We start from the raw sequence: 19,056 nt of genomic DNA, 5'->3' as shown, positions 1-19,056 counted from the left end.
GAACACTGTTTTGGCAGTGGTATAATTGAATTATTTCAGGTCAAGGTGAAAAAAAGCGTCATTATTGCATTTTTAATTGTTCTTCTAATGTTTTCCAACATCTTGCAGTGTCATTGTACTTATATTCTTGATTTGCCCAAGTTTTAGAGGATCGTCCTTACTCGAAATTACATGACAGTCTGTAGCGTTAAGTAGGTCGTAGTATGATCTATACGCACAGTGATTCAACAGCGTCTTATCAGAGCGTTGCTTACTTGCGAAACTCTGCCTACAGACGTCTCAATATGTCGACCAGGTCATGCAAAATGAACGCAAATTTTATCGTACAGAAGGTCATGTGCAAATGAAAATATTTTGTTATATCGTACATTACTCATAAGTACTCTGACGAGGTAATTCATATGCAAAGTCTAACTGAACGGCCTAGCTTTAGCATTCTTAAAGTGACATACACCCCTCCCCCAACTAAATCCACTTAATCCGGGGCATTGCACAGGGTTGTTTTTGTTCATAATCCTTATTGCCTTCTGGTGAATGTTTTCAGCAATCAGATACCAGAATAAGGATTAAGCTGACCGGTGCAATACTTTTTCCACAGTCATGAACAAGAGAGCAGATAATGCACAGAACATTTGGCTTACTGCTGTGACAACAGAGCAATAACAGGGGATGCATATCAGGGACTTTTTAAATGATAATAAAACGTTTAAGCGTTAAAAGACACAAACAAATCCTCACGGAATAAACACCATGTGACCTAACTATACAATACAAAAAATAATCTTCAACATACTTCAGGCAAATGAAGGAGACAATTAGCAATAGTTGTTTCCTTGATATTAATCATGGCACGGGCCCTAATTAATATAAATATTTGTTTTAATAATACTACTGTTTACAAATAGACTTCTGGATATCAAGCACGTTCACATTGATACTACAAATGTATTTGCGGGTGTGGATATAGGAGAAAGGACTTCGGGAATTCGACAAACTCTGTGAGGGCGCAACTCGGAATACAGACTGGGCGGATGTTTTAAAATTCATTTTTAATTAAAAAAAACTCCGATTCCTTTGACATCCATGACAGCTGGCATTTTGACATTATTTACTTGGCCAAGCTTGGAATTTAGACCTAAAAATGCCGGTTTGGCAAAAATAAAAGGTGCATTATGCGCATGTATGTTCATTGTTCTTGTTAAATGTTGATGTTTATCCGAACCTTGTGCTAGTGCTAGTTAAGGTGTGCTCCTTACTAATTTTGTTACTTCCTGTGCCTCTGATGTTTTGATTTAAGGTTTACTGTCTTGGCTAGTGTATTTGTACGCGTATGTGTCGCCTGCGTGCGCACGTGTATGTGTGCATGTTAATATAATCTAGGTTTTATTAAAAAAAAAGAATATTTAATATAATGAATATACAAATTTACAAAACAACGACGTTTTTATCAAAATCTCTTATTATTATCAAGTTCATGGTCCATCACTATTCGACTTTGAGACGGTACCAAAGGGCGGCCATGTAGTACAATGTATCCGGTGCATCGATCCGTAGAGTTATATTCTTGTCGTGCTTTATAGTGCAGCTCTCCTTCTCTGAAACGCAGGCAATACAATATCAGAATTATTCAAATATTTTGCAATATTATACAAGTATGACTTAATTATTTCATAGAGACAGTGTAACATTGAGTCCAAGCAATACGTCCATTTCCAATGGCATACTAATTAATTTTACTTGTCTGTTATATATTTTGCAACAGATGTAAGGTTTTAGGATATGCTTTGCCCATATACAGAATATTTCACCATACATGCCATGGGTTCGAGTTCACAAAAGGGCATGTTTTAGCCTTTCAAAAGTAACTAGTGACTTTTTATCAAACAAACTGACTCGAGGGTGATCTAAATCAGATGCGGTTTTACAAATGAGCTCAAATGCATCAAGAGCACTTGCATACAAGAAAAACAGACTTTAACGTCAATGTTTACATTTCGTGTCTCAAAACTAATCTTGGACCACTAACCTCCAATTAACATTGGCATGCCCAATGTGTGCGTGGCGTCACGAACCGTAAACACGTTTCCGAGGATCTGGTTGCGGACACAGACGGAGCGGAAGTGACCGTTCATTGCCGGAGGGAAGTGGAGAAGCACCGTCTTCCGAGGATAGTCCCAGCGGAACGTGCCATTCGTGCAGTGACCCGGCACGGTCCGTTCAATGTACTCTGACGATCTTGTGAAAGGAAAATGTCTACACTTTTTTGAAAATTGTTCATCTAAGGAAATGACGTCAAACAAAAGGTAAGTATGCAGCATTATTAGTTACATATGATTACTTATACCCAGTTTCCTATCACACTAACAGATACTTTAATGTTTTATTCCATTGGTTTCTGATATTTAAATTTTGCTGAATTGTACTTTGTGTTATCAGATCAAATAATTTCTTTCTCAAAACTTTATTATTATTTTGATAACCCTCTCCTTAATAATTATCATAAAAATAACAGATGTAAGCCTGCTTAAAGTGTAAATGAATACGCAGAAACACATGCAAAACATAATTTACGCTATTTTAAACGTGCAATCAATATGAATAAGTTACCTGGTATCCGGCCAGACGTCGACATCACATGGGTTATCAAACAACTGTGCAACAGCGGCTCCGAGAAACGTTCCAAAGAACAACACCTTTGTTATTGTAGTCATGTTTACATTTCAGTAGACAATAATCCTGCTATCTCTTATCTCGTGGTCTTATACTGCAAGTGTATGTCATTGTTCTGAATTTGTGTCAGTGCTAGATAAGGATTGTCTGCGTGCAAACCAAACTCGTAGTTGTGTGGGTCAAGGTTAGCCGCTTTTGACTTTTGTTTCATCATTAAGATAAAAGCAATTTATCATCATTTCATAAAATGGGCTGCTCTTTGATCGTGTTTCGGCCATGATCAAATGATATGATTCAAATAAAGGTTTTTATTAAATGTACTTGTATTATGAATAGACTGGTAACCTCGATTACAGAGCGCCTTTTGCCATACTTTTTCAGTTAGTTTAGAAACTAATCTCTATCTGATGAATACGTACGTATGATCATGTATGTTAATAAAGATTATAAAATTATGTCGTCAAGTTAAATGTCACTAAGTTTTGTAAATGTCATATGACACCAACGCAGGATTTCATTTCCATCAAACTACTTAATAGAATTGAAATGTTTGGTATAAATAATATGATACTGTTTTGATTTAACGTAACCAATGCACGGTCACACAATTATCTTAACACGGTTTAAAAAATAATGGTACACGATATTTAAACATATCCACGAAGCACAAACTGGGCTAAATGTATCAGGACAATTATTACAGATATAAGGTACCATCAAGTTTGGCTAAAATAGGGTGTCAATGATATCCCGCTATATCGGTCTATTTTTAAATGACGTGTTAGAGATTATAAGTATCTTCCATGGCCGAGAGTGTAAGGTTCATTCCGACGCGAGCGTAGGGTGTTTTGCGAAAAAGAAGTTGACCGAGTTTTCGCAAAACACCCTGCGCGAGGGTCGGCATGAACCTATCTTACTCTCTTGGCCATGGCAGATGGTTTTTCTCCCATCTCAGTTAAACAAAATTAAATAAAATGTATCTTTTTGCTGGAACTCTTTTGTGCTTAGTGAAAATATTGGGTATGGATATGGGATAATTCGTGGTTGTCATGGATATGCGCGCAGTGATTCAGATAATGTTAATAGTCAAATCGGTATTTAAATAGTTCTAAGGAGGGTGAAACAGTATTTCTTGAAAGGTGCGTGAAAACTGTTTTATGGTGACATTTGAAGCGAAAAAAAAAATAAGCGTTCTAAATATTGCCACAAGACAAGGTTTCCATGATGCTACAGACGACATTATTAAACAAGGGAGATAATTACAATGTGGTGACCATTGGAAAAGTGTTCCATATACGGGCATTTTATCTTCGCCCGTGGGCAAGATAAGATTTTCTAGCATGATTAAATTATTGGATCTACATATTCGAGGTGGGGGAACACTTCTTCGAAACCTTGAAAGTAGAAGTTATGACTATTCAAAAGCAATAATTTACAGGATTATTGTTGATTTTAATTACCAACTTTATTTGAATTGCGTTGATATTTCAAAATATAGAATTATACTGAGTAAATGAAGAGTTAGCGAACATAGATTGAACCAAGAAGTGGGTATATTGAATATAACATTCGAATGAAAAATTATTTTCTATATATTATGTACTTGAAGACTAGTTCAATTTCATTCATGAATACATTTTTCTATTTATGATCTTTACGTCTCAATTTAGTCCAGCAAATCTGATTTTAACAACATTTTTTTTTATAAAAAACGTAAACATCAGTTCAATTGAGGATACTTTGCTTCTTGATTTTCAAACTAAAATTCAAGTCAGTAAAACGCGTAGGGTTAAGTAATGACTAACATTCATTGTCAAAAATGAAATTCGAAATTTGAAAGCAATTTATAACTGATCATTTGCAAACACAATTTGGAGTTAACAATAATTATAAACATGTAAATATTGGACCTTGAGTTGATCTTTCCTCAATGCGTTAGATTCTTCGTGTAGATAAAACGTAAAACCAAATGGATCTGAAATGAATGGGTATAAAACATTAAACAATGTTTAATATTAAAACATGTTATCTTATATTGAATCGGACTTTGTCAGTGAATAAAAACATATGTAAGCGAAAACCTACTGAAATGCTTTCTTCAATTGACGGAATGCTTTTTATCTTATTTCAAAACAAATTATTTAATATAAAGCTTTTGCATTAAAAAAACAACACAGATTATAGTTACAAGTTGTTTTATTATTTCAATTTTTGAGACAATAATAATGTATATTGATTTTTTTAAGTTCATAAAGAGTGGTTCTCAGCTGCACTATATGCCGTGTGCATGTTTTCGGAAGTCGTACGCGTTCGCAGCAAATGAACGCGGTGATAACGCGCACCACCGCGTTGCCTACCACGAATCTATCCCCGCGATTAATCAGGATGACCGAATCTCTCCCGCGATGCCAACGAGCTTTTTTGCAAGAAAACGCGTGGTTGATAGTGTATATAACTGTGTATTTTGTGTGAAGAGTTTAGCAAGAAAAACCACTTTGGTATGATCTGTTAAAGTCAGTATATACGATTATATGACTATGATTTTAAAATACCAAAAGCGAGCGCCAACATGACGTCACTGGTCACGTGCTTTAATTACATTGACAAATTTATTAGTCAATATTTGATACGCAAAATGACTGCCATACGCTAGCAGTAGAGGAATGATTTGATAAAACGGGGTTATCTTGTATTTGTTTACATTACTTCTAATTTAGGCCAAGCTTTGATATATGCAATACAAGATGATACAAAATGAAATGCCCTTATCTTACATTTAAAGCTTTGTTCCTTGGTACGAAAATTTCAAAAATAAACATTATCTCATCAAAGTTTTGCGATGTATAATATGGTGAAACAATAACATGTTCATTGTTCTTCAAAGGACGTTTAACTATAATGGAAATAGGTGAGTTCATATTAAAGGTGCACAATATTAGTAAGTTTTTGTAAGTTTTAATGCAATACCATGTTTAACTCATTTGATTTTAATGATAAAAACAAAAGAGTAAACGGTACGGATACAAATATGTATGCTATATTTTGGCTTTTTTTTACCGGGGTAATTTGTGGCCACGTAGCTATTCATTAAAAACATTTATTGAAAGTTTATATTTTTTACTTTGTATCTTATTGAAAAGTTCTTTTCGTTTTTATCATTAAAGGGACTCGCTCATAATTTGTAAAAAAAACAACATTTTTTGGTATAACGAAATAAAGTGTTGCAAATCATAAGGAGTCTTTAAACTATGGTACAAAAAGCTGGAAATGCTAAAATTTGCTTAAATATCGTCTTTAAAGACCACAATTTTTAGTTTGCGTCAATAACGGCTGTGAGTGATTAATTGTTGCGTAATTGGTTGATTGACATTTTCACGTGATGCTATCAATGTTTTATTAAATGGTCAAACTATTCATCCATTTTGTATACTTTCTGGTGGCCTATTGGTTAAGGCGTCTATTTTCTCATTTTATCTTGACCTTACCGACTCGGGTTCGCCCCTCACTAAACCATACTAACTTTTTTTCAAACTATGATTGTATTTTTTCCACAATTTTGAAATCATAGGGTTAAGTTATAATAAAATATGTTGCTGTTTTTCAGATGCAATTCCTGGAAATCTAGTGTTTTGAAAATAAAATAAGCGAGTCCCTTTACACTTTAGGGTCAAATGAGTTAAACATGAAAATGCATAATTAAATGCAAGTTCAATGAAATAATTTTGCATCTACCATTAGTGTGCCCCTTTAATAAATAATGACTGAAACAACTATTTGTTATTTCTTTTTATTCAAATTACTTTTATCTTTCTGAGGTATACAGAAAAGTGAGTGCCTGTTTTTCATAGGTTTTTGGATTTATGTTGGTCGATGGATCTTGAAGCTATTACATTATGTACTCTCACTGTATACGGTTTACAATAAAGGGTATACCCAAGTTAGGGATTCACACTTTTGGAGTGAACGCTTGAGTAATATCGTTTGAAAAAATCGACATTGCCATATACTTGCGCTTGTTCAAATGGTTGTCAATTTTTTATCCTACGCAAATCTTTCTAAAGAATTGTCTTTTCCTCTATCTTCAACACTTGCGGATTCAGGGGGGATTCGTTTCTGAGGGAGAGGCGCAAGTATATAGGGTACGCCCCTAAGTTACGCCCCTCTTACTTCAAATCCTGGACCCGCCCCTGTTCAATATTAATGGTTGCGAAATTATGTCTTACATGTAGATTGCAATGAATATAAAAAGGTTAATCTGTATTGATAATGAAAATCAATTGTTGTACGCAATTAAAATCCAATCAAACTCAATATGTTACTTATAGTATCAAAACATGTTAATTTAAAGTATGAATACTAGAGGAGAATTTCAGATGAAAATTTGTTCTAGAAAAATGTGATTTTAAAAATGATTTCAATAATTACACATGGTGTCAAATGGTCAAACTAAGACAATGTAAAAGTTCAATGACTATCGGTCGTGGAATTGGAGAACAGTTTATTTTTGTATTTTTCTATTTAACTTTGAAGCTTGATTTACAATTTTAGAAACATTTAAAAACATGGTAATCAATGAATTAGTAAAAAATAAATATTTGCTTCCTTGAGAGATATCAGGTCTTAGACTTACAAAACATTATGCAACGAACGACATAACACATTCAAAATAATGAACAAAGTTTCGACTAGATTAGTCTGAACTAAGCTCTATTATATATAGTATAAGAAAAAAAAATGTTTCAGCAATGTTTCTACCAACAATCTTAACGTATATAACAACCTGCCTCTTTTACTACTCCTGTATAGGAAATCAGTTTGAAGGTTCATACAAGAAAGGAGATGAGAGTGACGGTGGCCGGCCAGTGTCACGGTCCAACTCAAAGGAAAAAGTTGGGGTAGAGGAAGCCGACATTGGATTTAAGGTGAAGATAATGGCACATGTCGTTTGTCATTGAAGACATGTATTTATATGGAAAACTATTGGTATTCAAATAATCATAATAGTATCATAATATACTGTAACTATAGGGTAAACACATTTACATGATGCCAACGTATGACACAATGATACAAGATACTTGCTTCTATTTGAATAACTATAAGATAATCTATTAAGTTAACTTACATAGTGTAACTCAATGCGGTCTTGCATATGCACGTGATCATAATCCTAGGGCAATACCTTTGCTACGAAGGTAGCTAGGTGAGATCACGTGGATATGACGTAGGCTGGATTGAGATGCGGGCCGATCGCTCGTAGCTCAGGGAGTCTGGTTCGGACTTCCAAGCTATGAAGTCGGATATTTGTTTCTGAGCTGAGATCTGGTTTTAAATTCCACCATTGTGTTGTAAATAAAATGTAGAAACTTTGCGAACTTGTTTAAAAACATATTGTGACCATGGACTATTATGTCACACATAGGTATCCCCTTTCAAAAAAATTCTACCGAAATGAGAAAGTAGACAATAAGATACATATATTGTAATACAATACATAAGTACGTGTACGTAGTCTTCAAATCCTTATCCTATAAGAAGTCGACAAAAGGTACATGACTGACAACTATTTCAAAGCTTTAATGAGGATTTGTACGTTTTAAACACATAATCAATAAAATTTAACATGCCACTAGACCTTTGCAAGTATTTATATAATTACCATATAAAGCTCATTTGAGTGTTTAAGTATTTACCAGGATACTTGTCTTAAACAATTGCGTTGACGCAGTATATTTTGCAGAGTACATACTTTTCTACCGTGATTGCAATCTTTAAATTTGCGAAATATGTTTTCAACTGTAGGACATATCTTCATCCAACACACCGAACATCTATGTTGGGAAGCGAAATTTTATCCACCAGCTGATGGACGTAGCTCTCATGATGGCGAACGTTTCTCAACTCAAGGCACTGCTGGTTTCCGACCGGGGCGACTACTTCTTCCTCCTCTTGACCTTCATCTGCCTCTCCATCAGTTTACAAGTGATTTTTACCATCTGCATGCTCGTTATTTGGTCCATCGAGCGGAAGTTAGAGGAGACGACCACGGAAACAGCAACAACCAGTACCACGACTATCGCCCATGTGCCACACACACTATCCGCAACAGAGGAACGACATAAGGTCATTGCGGATCGGCTTGACAAAGTTGGGAACGTTCTCGTGCTTTTTATTATCGTATCAAACGTGTTTGTTACCGGCTTTGGTGTTGAAGGCTCTCATACTGGAAACATCGACTCTCAGGCAGGGGGCGCAACCCAAAATATGTATGGTACAGTGGCAAATGGAACTCTGTTAACACAGTGAAACTTAGCATATTGGCATAATAGATACACTGTCCTTAACATATGTAATACCCTCGTGTTAAGCTTTTTACTGTATAAAATGGATATGTTCAATGGTCCATTTAGTCGCACGATAATCATTATTTCAGCTATTGATATGTAGGGTCCTTTGAAATCTTTTTGAGTCTGGTTTGCTTTAGGTCGGGACTTTCTATGCTGTATACGTGTCGGAGGATGATTTGTTCATATCGTTATAAACAAATGCATGTATGTCTATATACTTTTACACAGATGTTGTTATTAAATATCATTGATGTTCTGATTAATATTAATGCTTTGTATTCATTTTACGGTGTTAATAACAGTACAAATAAAGTTTTCTGTTTGCATGATAAGTTTTACATATTGTGACACACTACATACTATTCAAACTATAAGATAGTGATCGCAAATTGTTTGTATAAAAAGGATGCATTTCTTTTACTTGTCCACAGGTTAGGTTTTGGCTAGTTTGCACTTGTTAATGATTTGATTGGTGACTTAGTTATAATCGTATTGGCCAATCAATATTCATACATTATAGCCTAGTTTAACCAAACAAAATATTTCACCAGTTTTATACAATCGGCTGCTTATTTCAAACATCATTCATTTGTTTGTTTTTATTGTATGTGACTCGACATTTATGACGTCAAGAGTGTGTGGCGTCGAGATTTGGTTTTGATCGAACACTTAAAACGTTTGCGCGAAAATACATCATAGTGCATTTCAATTCTGACTTGGTTCCTTTGTGTTGTTATAGAAAGATGTTTATACCGTGAACATATATTTATTCCGAAAAGGTGATCTCTTGGATGAAAAAATGCTTAAACAGTTATCGTTATAACACAAGCCTGTATTTTCTGTTTATTTCATACCAAGTATTTAGTGATGCCTTTTACACACATCAATGTTTTCTTACTAAATTGATTGATAATTCCACAATATAACAATATGATTTATTTTGAAATATCAGAATGCATGGACAAGTAAGAGTCCGGACAAGCAAATCCACAATATATTTTGACCAATGACCATGAGTGTGATATTGACCTCAAGACATAAATCTTGCACGCGACAGCCTGTCCTTACATGTGAACATTTATGTCAATATCATTTTGAAATCCAATAATGCATGGCCAAGTTACAACATGGTTAAACAAAACTACAATATATTTAGCACCCATACATTTTACCACAAGTGTGTATTGTTATAATCAAAGTTTGAAAGTAATTTGAAGCCATCATTTCTGTTTGTTCAGTTTTAATACCAAAATTTCTGTAAAATGCAATTGTATTTATTTATTGAGATTGTACTTGTGCATATTGTTGTACATATACAACTTATATTCTATTTAAAAAATGTTCGAACATTATGCGTCATAATTCTTTCAAAATAATGACTGAAACCAGCGAACGCAGAAATTTATTCCCACGCGAATAAGGTATTTAGATCTAAAATATTATTATTGAAAGCAGAAGCAACATGCGAGCAGCTAAGTGTGTGCTAACAGTGAACAACCGTGTTGGTTTAAACAATATTTAGTTCGATATTATATTTACAATTTTACAAGTTTAGTATATCAATTTGAGCATAATCAATGTGAACAAAGACCAAATGTGTAATGCATTTAAACAAAGGATATGTAAATTATGCACAAAACAATAGTGTAAACAGAATTGAGAAGAAAGCCTTAAGGCTCGCTTCTGAAGGTCATTCACGCTGCTTATGCTGGTGAGCAAGTTGCGGTGTATCGAATAAATATAATCTTATAGTCGTATTGTGTAAACTAGGGCATGTAAAAACAAGTTGTTTAAGTTTGTAATCAGTTAGTTAGAAGGAAGAAAGGATAAAGATAAAAGAAAAGGAAGGTGAAATGAGAGGGGTGGTACAGGCACTGGTCAGATCGGGATCGGGATAAGGTTTGTTAGAATGTGTACTCAAAAAAGTTTATATTGACGTAGTTAGTTGTCAAAGATAAGTTTGTTCGTTTTATATGAGACTTCCATCGATCCAAAGAGTAACAGTTGGAGAGACAATTGACCAACGGTGGATAACTGACCAATCAGATGATTTCTTTGGACGCTATATAATGGACAGGTGAAGAAATAGTAAAGGGTGTCGTCAATTTTACCGCATTGGCAAATAGGACTGTTGACAATATTTTTTGAGAATGATGTTTGTATTTGAAAGAAGGCACGGATGGCGATGAACGAATTTCTTCCGGGAGTGCCTTCCATGCGGATATAGTTGATGGCAGAAATGAACTCGTCAACAACTGTTGTTTGCATGAAATGTTCCGAAGGTTATCTGCATTTCGAAGGTTATACGAAGTAGTATCGCCAACTCTTGTTGGAATCAGTAAAGTTAGATATGCTGGTGCAAGAGAGTGAAACATCTTGTAAAATAGGATAAGTTTATGTTTACGTCGCCTTTTGTTGAGTGGTACGATTCCAGTTTTAACTTAAGATTGGTTTAAGCTACTAGTCGAGTTGCACCCGATATTATTCTGGCCGCCTCATGTTGTACTTTTTCTAAATCATCCTTATCAGCTTGCGTCAGATTATTCCAGACAACATCAGCATATTCCAGCAAAGGCCCAATAAATGTGAAATACAGAACCTCAAGCGATTTACGATCAAGAACGTATTTGAATGATCGCATGAAGTGAATTCGCTGCCAAGCCTTCTGTTTGACGGATTGTTTGTGATCGTGGACAGAGCAGGTGCTAGAAAGAGCGACACCCAAGTGTGTATGAGATGTAACTTCCGATAGTTGGGTATTATTCATAAATATTGAGGGATGCACTTGCCTATTAGACTTTGTAGTGAAGAGTAGCGATTTGGTTTTCGCAGGATTATAAGTAACAAGCCATTTGTCAGCCCACATATTTTTTTCAAGGTCATCAGTAAGTTGCTGCGCGGCAAACACGGGGTCTTCGACAATTAAATACAAGGTTGTATCACCTGCGAATAGTCGTATATGTGATTGTATATCGCAAACAATATCACTAATGTAGATAAGAAAGAACAGAGGTACAAGAATTGCGCCTTGAAGATCTCCAGCTGATATTGTAACCGTATCAGACATAGAACCAGAAAGAACAACACGCTTTTTACGTTCGCTGAGATACTCACATAGCTATAACAATAAAGAACCGGTAATGCCACTTTTACGAAGTTTATGGATTAGACCGTCATGCCATACTCGATCAAAGGCAACATCTTGAGGGTCTGACTTCTTATAAATAGCACAGACATGAGCTAGCTTCCACTTACATGGTACTTTACCAAGGCGAAGTGAGGTATTAAAAAGGTCACGAAGTGGGTAAGACATTTCATTTGCTACTTCACTCAGCAAACAACATCTCTACCCATGCTCCACACAGCCGTACCGATCCTCTATCGGACAACATATCTACCCTTGTGCCACACAGCCGTACCGATCCTCAGTCGGACACCATCTCTGCCCTTCGCCACACAGTAGTATCGATCCTCTGTCGGACAGCACCTCTACCCTTGTGCCACACAGCAGTACCGATCCTCTGTCGGGCAGTTCCCTTACTTTTACGCCTTGACACAAAAGAAGATACTGAAAAGCAACTTAATATCTGTGAATCAGAAAGGTTATTTTGTTAGTTCATAGAATTTTGGTCCTTGAAGAGCGTGAAAATGATGATGTTACTCTGGAAAAAAAATATTGTTGATAGTATGTTCTCCTTGACACTGCCAGAGGATAATATTGATATTAACTCATTAGATAGAGCTAGAAGAGTCGGAAATGCTGGAAATAGACCAATATTAGTAATCGTAGATTTCAAGAATAATCAAGATAAATTCAAACAATTTAAATATCGCACCAGTTTTAGGCTGAGAGATTACGTTTTTCAAATGACTTATCATTTCTACAACGTCAAAGTTAAAAGATCTGAATAGTAGAGGACAACAAGGTTATTTTAAAAACGGTAAATTGGTCACATACAATAAAATGACTACTAAGAATGAGTCTCGTATTGCTTAATTGTGTCAGAGATGTATTGTTAATATCAATACACTCGCCCCCTGAAAACTCTCCTTTTTTATGTTAATAGTAATTATTCATGTTTGCAAAGACAAGAAGGTTTGAATGCAGACAATAATTTAAAGTGTAATGAACTACTACTGTGTGATGATGTTTATGCAAGGACTGGTAATTTGCCAGATTATATAACATTTGTCGAGGTACAAGAGCTTTATGATGTCAGGAATAGTCTTGATGGCGATATCACAAGCATAAGGCAGTGGTGTGATTCTGTTGTCAACAACTGTGGAAGACGTTTACTTAACTTTTGCAAGTCGTACACTTGTTTCGTTTTGAATGTACGACGTCTTAGAAATAACTGTGATAGAACATATGATAACTTTACATTTGTTAATCAAGACGGATGTAGTGTAATTGACTACTGTATTGCTACAAAATATGTTTTTGATTTAGCTGAGAATTTTACTGTAAATGATAGTGGAAAGTCCACACTTTACAATATGTGATCATTCGACATGTTTTCTGAGCAGATAGAAGAAATTAATGTTACACTTATTAAACGATATAATCTTAATACTGATACAAAACCTGAGTACATTGCAGAATTATCTGCAGGCTAGAAAATGGCATATTCCATTCTTTAGAATCTAGTATTGATAATAGTAGTGATAATGCTAATGATATAGTGAATGAATTAGAACATGTTCCAAGGAAACTTAACGTACGGCATAAGGTTTGGTTCGATTTAGAGTGCAAAAATGCAAAAAGAGAATCAACATTTGCATTAAGGCAGTTTCGTTTATCTCGTAATGTTGTTACTCTTAATAGTTATTTACATAAGAAAAATATATTCAAGAATATGTGTAAACGAAAACGATTTATATATGAGAAGCAAAATTTATCAAATATTGAAAAAAATGTTAATAAATCAAAATTGTTTTGAAAGGAGATACACAGAATATCAAAGCCTGTTCCTAGCGAATCGCCAATTGATATAAATATCTGGTGCCAGCATTTTAAGTTTGCTTTCTTCTGACATTGGTGTAAATGGCGGGAATGCTAGCGTACATGACGTAAATGTTCATGACTTGGGTGAGGTGAAAACTATCCTTTTAATAGTCCTGTATCGCAAGAAGAGATTATAAATACTATTAAAAAGCGAAAACTGAATAAAGCGAGTGGAGGGTTTATGCTACCTGTGCATATTGTCTATGGTATTGATATTTTACTACAATATATTAGTAAACTATTTAATGAATTATTTGCTTCAGGGACATTTCCTGAAAAATGGTCTCATTGTATTATTGTACCATTGCACAAGAAAGGCAGTTTGGTTAATCCTGATAATTATAGAGGAATTTCACTTATTGATGTATTTAGTAAGATTTATATTACTATTGTTACCGCTCGTGTGATTTTTTATATTAAAGCGTATTGTAGAATGTAAGAAACTCAGGCTGGTGTTTAAAATATTACTGTGCTACAGATGCATTTGTATTATATGCTGTTATTTACAAATACCTACAAAGAAAACAAAAGCCGATGTATGTCGTTTTTGTAGATTTAAAAAAAGCATTTGACTCTGTCAACCGTTCATTACTGTATGATGTTTTACGTAAAAACAATATATCTGGGTGTTTGTATAGAACAATTAAGTCAATATATGTCTCTGTGAAAGGTGTTGTTAAACCAAAATAAGACTCTCCAATATATTTGATTGCACAATAAGATTACGTCTTGGTTGTAGTTTAAGTCCAATATTGTTTGCTTTGTTTATAAATGAACTGCATAGCTTGTTTTAAACAACAATGTAAGAGGTTTACAACCTTTTTCCTGATATAACTGAAATATTTTAATTATGTTTGCAGCTGCTACTGCATGTCTATCTGACACCGTTTTAGGCCTACAAAGCAGTTAAAGGGCTTTTGCAATGAATGCTAGCTTTTTGTTTATATAGACAAAACGAAAGTTATAGTATTTAAAGCTGCACTCTCACAGATTGAACCTTTTGAAAACTTTATTATATATTGTGTTGGAACGAGCAAATTTATACAAAAATGCATGGAAACCAGTGATATAAGACTGCTGACAAAAATTCAGATCACAGATCTTCATATTTAAGTTAAAAAATTGATGTTTTATGCATTTTTCTTAAACCGTTAGTAACATTTTAAGCCATAAAACATTAATTTTCGAACGGAAATATAAGAATATGTGATCTGATCTTTTGTCAGCAATCTTTTATCATTGGTTTGCAGATATTTACGCAAAAAAATGCTCTTTCCTAGACAAAAAAATTAAAAAAAGTTGTAAAAACGGTGTATCTGTGAGAGTGCAGCTTTAAGAATGATGGAATGTTATCAAGACATGAAGGTTGGTCTTATGCAAATATTAAACTTGATGTTGTTAAGGGGTTTGATTATGTTGGTGTTCATATCTCAAGTACAATATTTCTGTATAAAATGGCTGAACATATGTCAATTAAGGCAAAACGAGTACTATTGCATGTTTTAAGTTCGTTTCAGAATTAGAGTATGTACCATATAAAGCATTTTTCAAAGTATTTGATGGAAAAAATATGCCAATTATGTTATATGGCTCAGAGTTATGGGGACTTAAAAATATGGTTTGCATTGATAACGTACACATGATGGGATCCAAGAGGTTCTTGAATGTTCAACAAAAAGCTTGTAATGATGTGGTTCAAGGTCACTTGGGACGTTTTCCTATATATAGGGTATCTAGTTTTTGGCATATTGAGAAGACGAGTCCAGTACTTAATACAACGTTTAAATGAATATATATATATATATATATATATATATATATATATATATATATATATATATTCATTTAAACGTTGTATTAAGTACTGGACTCGTCTTCTCAATATGCCAAAAACTAGATACCTTAAATTATGTTAAAATATGCCATTATATTATGATAGTATTTGTCTTTTGTAATTGGTTGACTACTGTAAGAGAAAATTTATATAAAAAACGGCTCTGTCTACATTTTGGAAAGCCAACATGTCAATAATGTTACGTTGTTTTTATTCCAGTATACTAATAGGTTAAAAGATCAGTATTTTCAAATATGGAGAGCCAGATGTATAGCGAACAGAATTTATTATTTTCTCAATATCAAACAAAATAAACACTTGAAACATATGTTTATGTTTTAGATGTAACTACATTTCGTAAATGTTTTGCATCGTTTAGATGTTCTGTACTTATTCTTGCTATTGAAACCGGTAGACATTTTGGGATACAAAGAGAAGATCGCACATGCCAATACTGCGAATGTTATATTGAAGATGAATTCCATATGTTGTTGATATGTCCTTTGTATACTGCTTTAAGGAATGTTTATATTGCAAAATACTATCGAAAAATCCCTACTACTGATAACTTTCATGCCTAAATGTCTAGTACAAATGCTTTGAGCATACGCAATATAGCAATGTTTATTTATTATGCATTTAAAGAAATGGATATTTAATGGGCGTTTGAAATTGATATCATAACCTGTCATTACCACTATTCTATCATGATTGTTTGATATATGTATACTATTGTGTTTGTGTATGGGTCGGAGGCATTATATACCATAAACTTTAAACTTTGAACCTACGCCACACCGTAGTACCGATTCTCTGTCAGAGAGCATCGTTCCCTCGCGTCACACAGCTGTACCGATACTCTGTCGGAGAGCATCCGTACCCTTTAACCACACAGCAGTACAATTCCTCTGTCTGACAGCACCCCTACCCTTGAGCTACACAACAGTACGAATACTCTGTCGGACGGCATTCCTACCATTGAGCCACACAGCAGTACCGATCCTCTGTCGGAGAGTAACCGTACCCTTGCGCCACACAGTAGTAGCATTCCTCTGTCGTACACCATCGCTTCCCTTGCACCACACAGTAGTACCGATCCCCTGTCGGATAGCACCTCTGTCCTTGCGCCACACAGCAGTAGCATTCCTCTGTCGGACATCATCGCTTCCCTTGCGCAATACCGTTGTACCGATGCCCTGTCGGATAGCACCTCTACCCTTGCGCCACACAGCAGTACCGATACTCTGTCGGACAGCATCCCTACCCTTGCGTCACACAGTAGTACCGATCTTCTGTCGGATAACACCTTGCGTTATCCTTGCGCCACTTAGCTGTCAAATTCCATGTCGGACAGCATCTGCACTCTTAATCCATAAAGCAATACGAATTCCTTTTCGGAATGCACCACTAACCTTGCGTCACACATTATGTTAAAAGTGTATTGTGCTCTGTCATTACTACATTCCATAGGTATACTCATATTACTTCTAATCTGAACACACTTTGTGTTTGTTATGTTTTTAAATGATATCCTTGATTGATTGTTGAATATGTTTACTCAGGACTAATTCGTATACGCTGTTACCTGCCGTATGGGTGGAACCTCTTAAACAGGAAACAAGTCATTTTACTAGAATGTTTTTCTAGTATGCGTTTTTTATATCACATTTTTTGCTTTCAGTTTTCTTGCCAAAAAATATACATATACATACGTATATAGAAAGGATCTCAAATGAGTGTTTATTTTGTATCAAATTTATTAAACGAGTTCATTTTAAACCGATAAAAACTAGGCTTTGCCGAGTTTTCATTGTTTTGAAATGACGAGTTTAATAAAGTTGATACAAAATAAACACGAATTTGATATTCTATTTATAACATAACTCATTTACGGTCGAAATCTATGTATATGTTTCTTCAGTACACTTTTCTTGTCATAGTGTAAATAATTTACATTGTATGTTACTAGCATGCTTCATCTCCGCAGGAAAGAAAAAAGCCCAACTTTTAAAACATTTTATTAACATAACATAAATCATGTCACAATTATCAACCGATTTTCAAAGGTTTCACTACAAAAACAACAAAAATACATATTTCAATCCATTTAAATTAAGCAAATCAATAATGATAGCAATGTCATAACTTCATGACGTCACTGGTAAAATCATGCGAGTGTGTACACGTCATTTGGCGGTTGAAGTTTGAAAAGAACATAAGTCAGCGTCACAGCCGCTTTCAATAGTGCAAATTCGCTTTGTAGCTGGTCGATTACAGCATGGATTTTTGTCATTTTAACGGATGTGTCCACGGACATTACGTCCGTCGATTCGAGCTACATAAATGTTGTAAAATCCACCAGAAAATATGGGATTTCATGTGGAATCAGTGACTGTGACAGTGTGTGAACTTGAGCATTGCTTGACCAGCCTAGAATGAGCATTTTGCAAGGAAGTAGACAGGTTTTTTCACTGGAGTACAGGATGCTAGACATTTCATTGTGTTGATTTGGACTTATGTGACTATCCTTGTGTATAGATGCAATGTTCTTGTGTATGTTTGCATAATCTGGTTCTCAGGAACGCTATTGTCATATATGTAATGAGTTAATTTCTGAACAAGATATTGTCTGGCGCTGTGATCAGGGAGGTGTTTGTTTGGATTAAGCCCAGCCTTCTTCACCGTTTGTTTCTTTGTGGAATTGAGTTTGTTGACAACGACATGATTTCTTTTGAAACATAATTCTAATGCTTGTTTTACATATTTTGACAGCGCGTATGAATACAATTTTCTGTGATGCGGTTACCTAATTTGCATAGTTATTAAACAAATGATAGATGAAAAATATCGCATGGGGTTATATCACTCCTGCGCCGTATGTTATGTTATAAATATATACTTTTTATTTTCACTTCTTAATGAGTATACATATAAAATTATTGACAAGCTAAATGCGAAGTGTAATAAAATATAAATATGTGAACAAACTCATCTTTAGGAAAACAGCATTTTCTATAAGAGTTACAAAACCCCTCATTCGCCCAAAGTGAATTGACAGTCTAAGGTCGCGGCAAAACATGAAGGGTCGGGACAATGGAAATAAACATTATTTCTTTGTCCCTTATTTTACCATTCTAATTCTGAGGCTTAATTTTATTATAGTAAATAAACATGCATTAATTTAAGGAAACAGGCATATA

The 19,056-nt window shown here is 34.6% G+C and overlaps 2 protein-coding genes across 2 annotated transcripts; one reads left to right on the top strand and one right to left on the bottom strand.

The window, feature by feature from the left end:
- Positions 1-1,390: 1,390 nt before the first annotated feature.
- On the bottom strand, positions 1,391-2,757 carry LOC128236561 (uncharacterized). Its single transcript, XM_052951491.1, has 3 exons — positions 2,608-2,757; positions 2,027-2,235; positions 1,391-1,595 (listed from the first exon to the last, which is right to left on the bottom strand). Exons 1-3 carry the CDS (start codon positions 2,709-2,711, stop codon positions 1,486-1,488), a joined length of 423 nt encoding a protein of 140 aa, XP_052807451.1. The 5' UTR covers positions 2,712-2,757; the 3' UTR covers positions 1,391-1,485.
- Positions 2,758-5,508: 2,751 nt separating this feature from the next.
- On the top strand, positions 5,509-9,297 carry LOC128239435 (ninjurin-1-like). Its single transcript, XM_052956062.1, has 3 exons — positions 5,509-5,578; positions 7,477-7,592; positions 8,473-9,297. The coding sequence occupies exons 1-3, from the start codon at positions 5,569-5,571 to the stop codon at positions 8,974-8,976; spliced, it is 630 nt and encodes a 209-aa protein (XP_052812022.1). The 5' UTR covers positions 5,509-5,568; the 3' UTR covers positions 8,977-9,297.
- The last annotated feature ends 9,759 nt before the right edge of the window (positions 9,298-19,056 follow it).

This window comes from Mya arenaria, chromosome 6 (genome assembly GCF_026914265.1).
Source record: "Mya arenaria isolate MELC-2E11 chromosome 6, ASM2691426v1".
Classification (NCBI taxonomy): domain Eukaryota; kingdom Metazoa; phylum Mollusca; class Bivalvia; order Myida; family Myidae; genus Mya; species Mya arenaria.
Note: the sequence above shows the minus strand (reverse complement) of the source record. Positions and strands in the feature narration are given on the sequence as shown.

Coding starts and splice junctions, on each gene's coding strand:
- LOC128236561 (XM_052951491.1), bottom strand. CDS start 2,711: ATGACTACAATAACAAAGGTGTTGTTCTTTGGAACGTTTCTCGGAGCC. Junction 2,236..2,607: donor GACGTCTGGCCGGATACCAG/GTAACTTATTCA, acceptor TCCTTTCACAAG/ATCGTCAGAGTACATTGAAC. Junction 1,596..2,026: donor CATGCCAATGTTAATTGGAG/GTTAGTGGTCCA, acceptor CCTGCGTTTCAG/AGAAGGAGAGCTGCACTATA.
- LOC128239435 (XM_052956062.1), top strand. Junction 7,593..8,472: donor AAGCCGACATTGGATTTAAG/GTGAAGATAATG, acceptor TTTCAACTGTAG/GACATATCTTCATCCAACAC.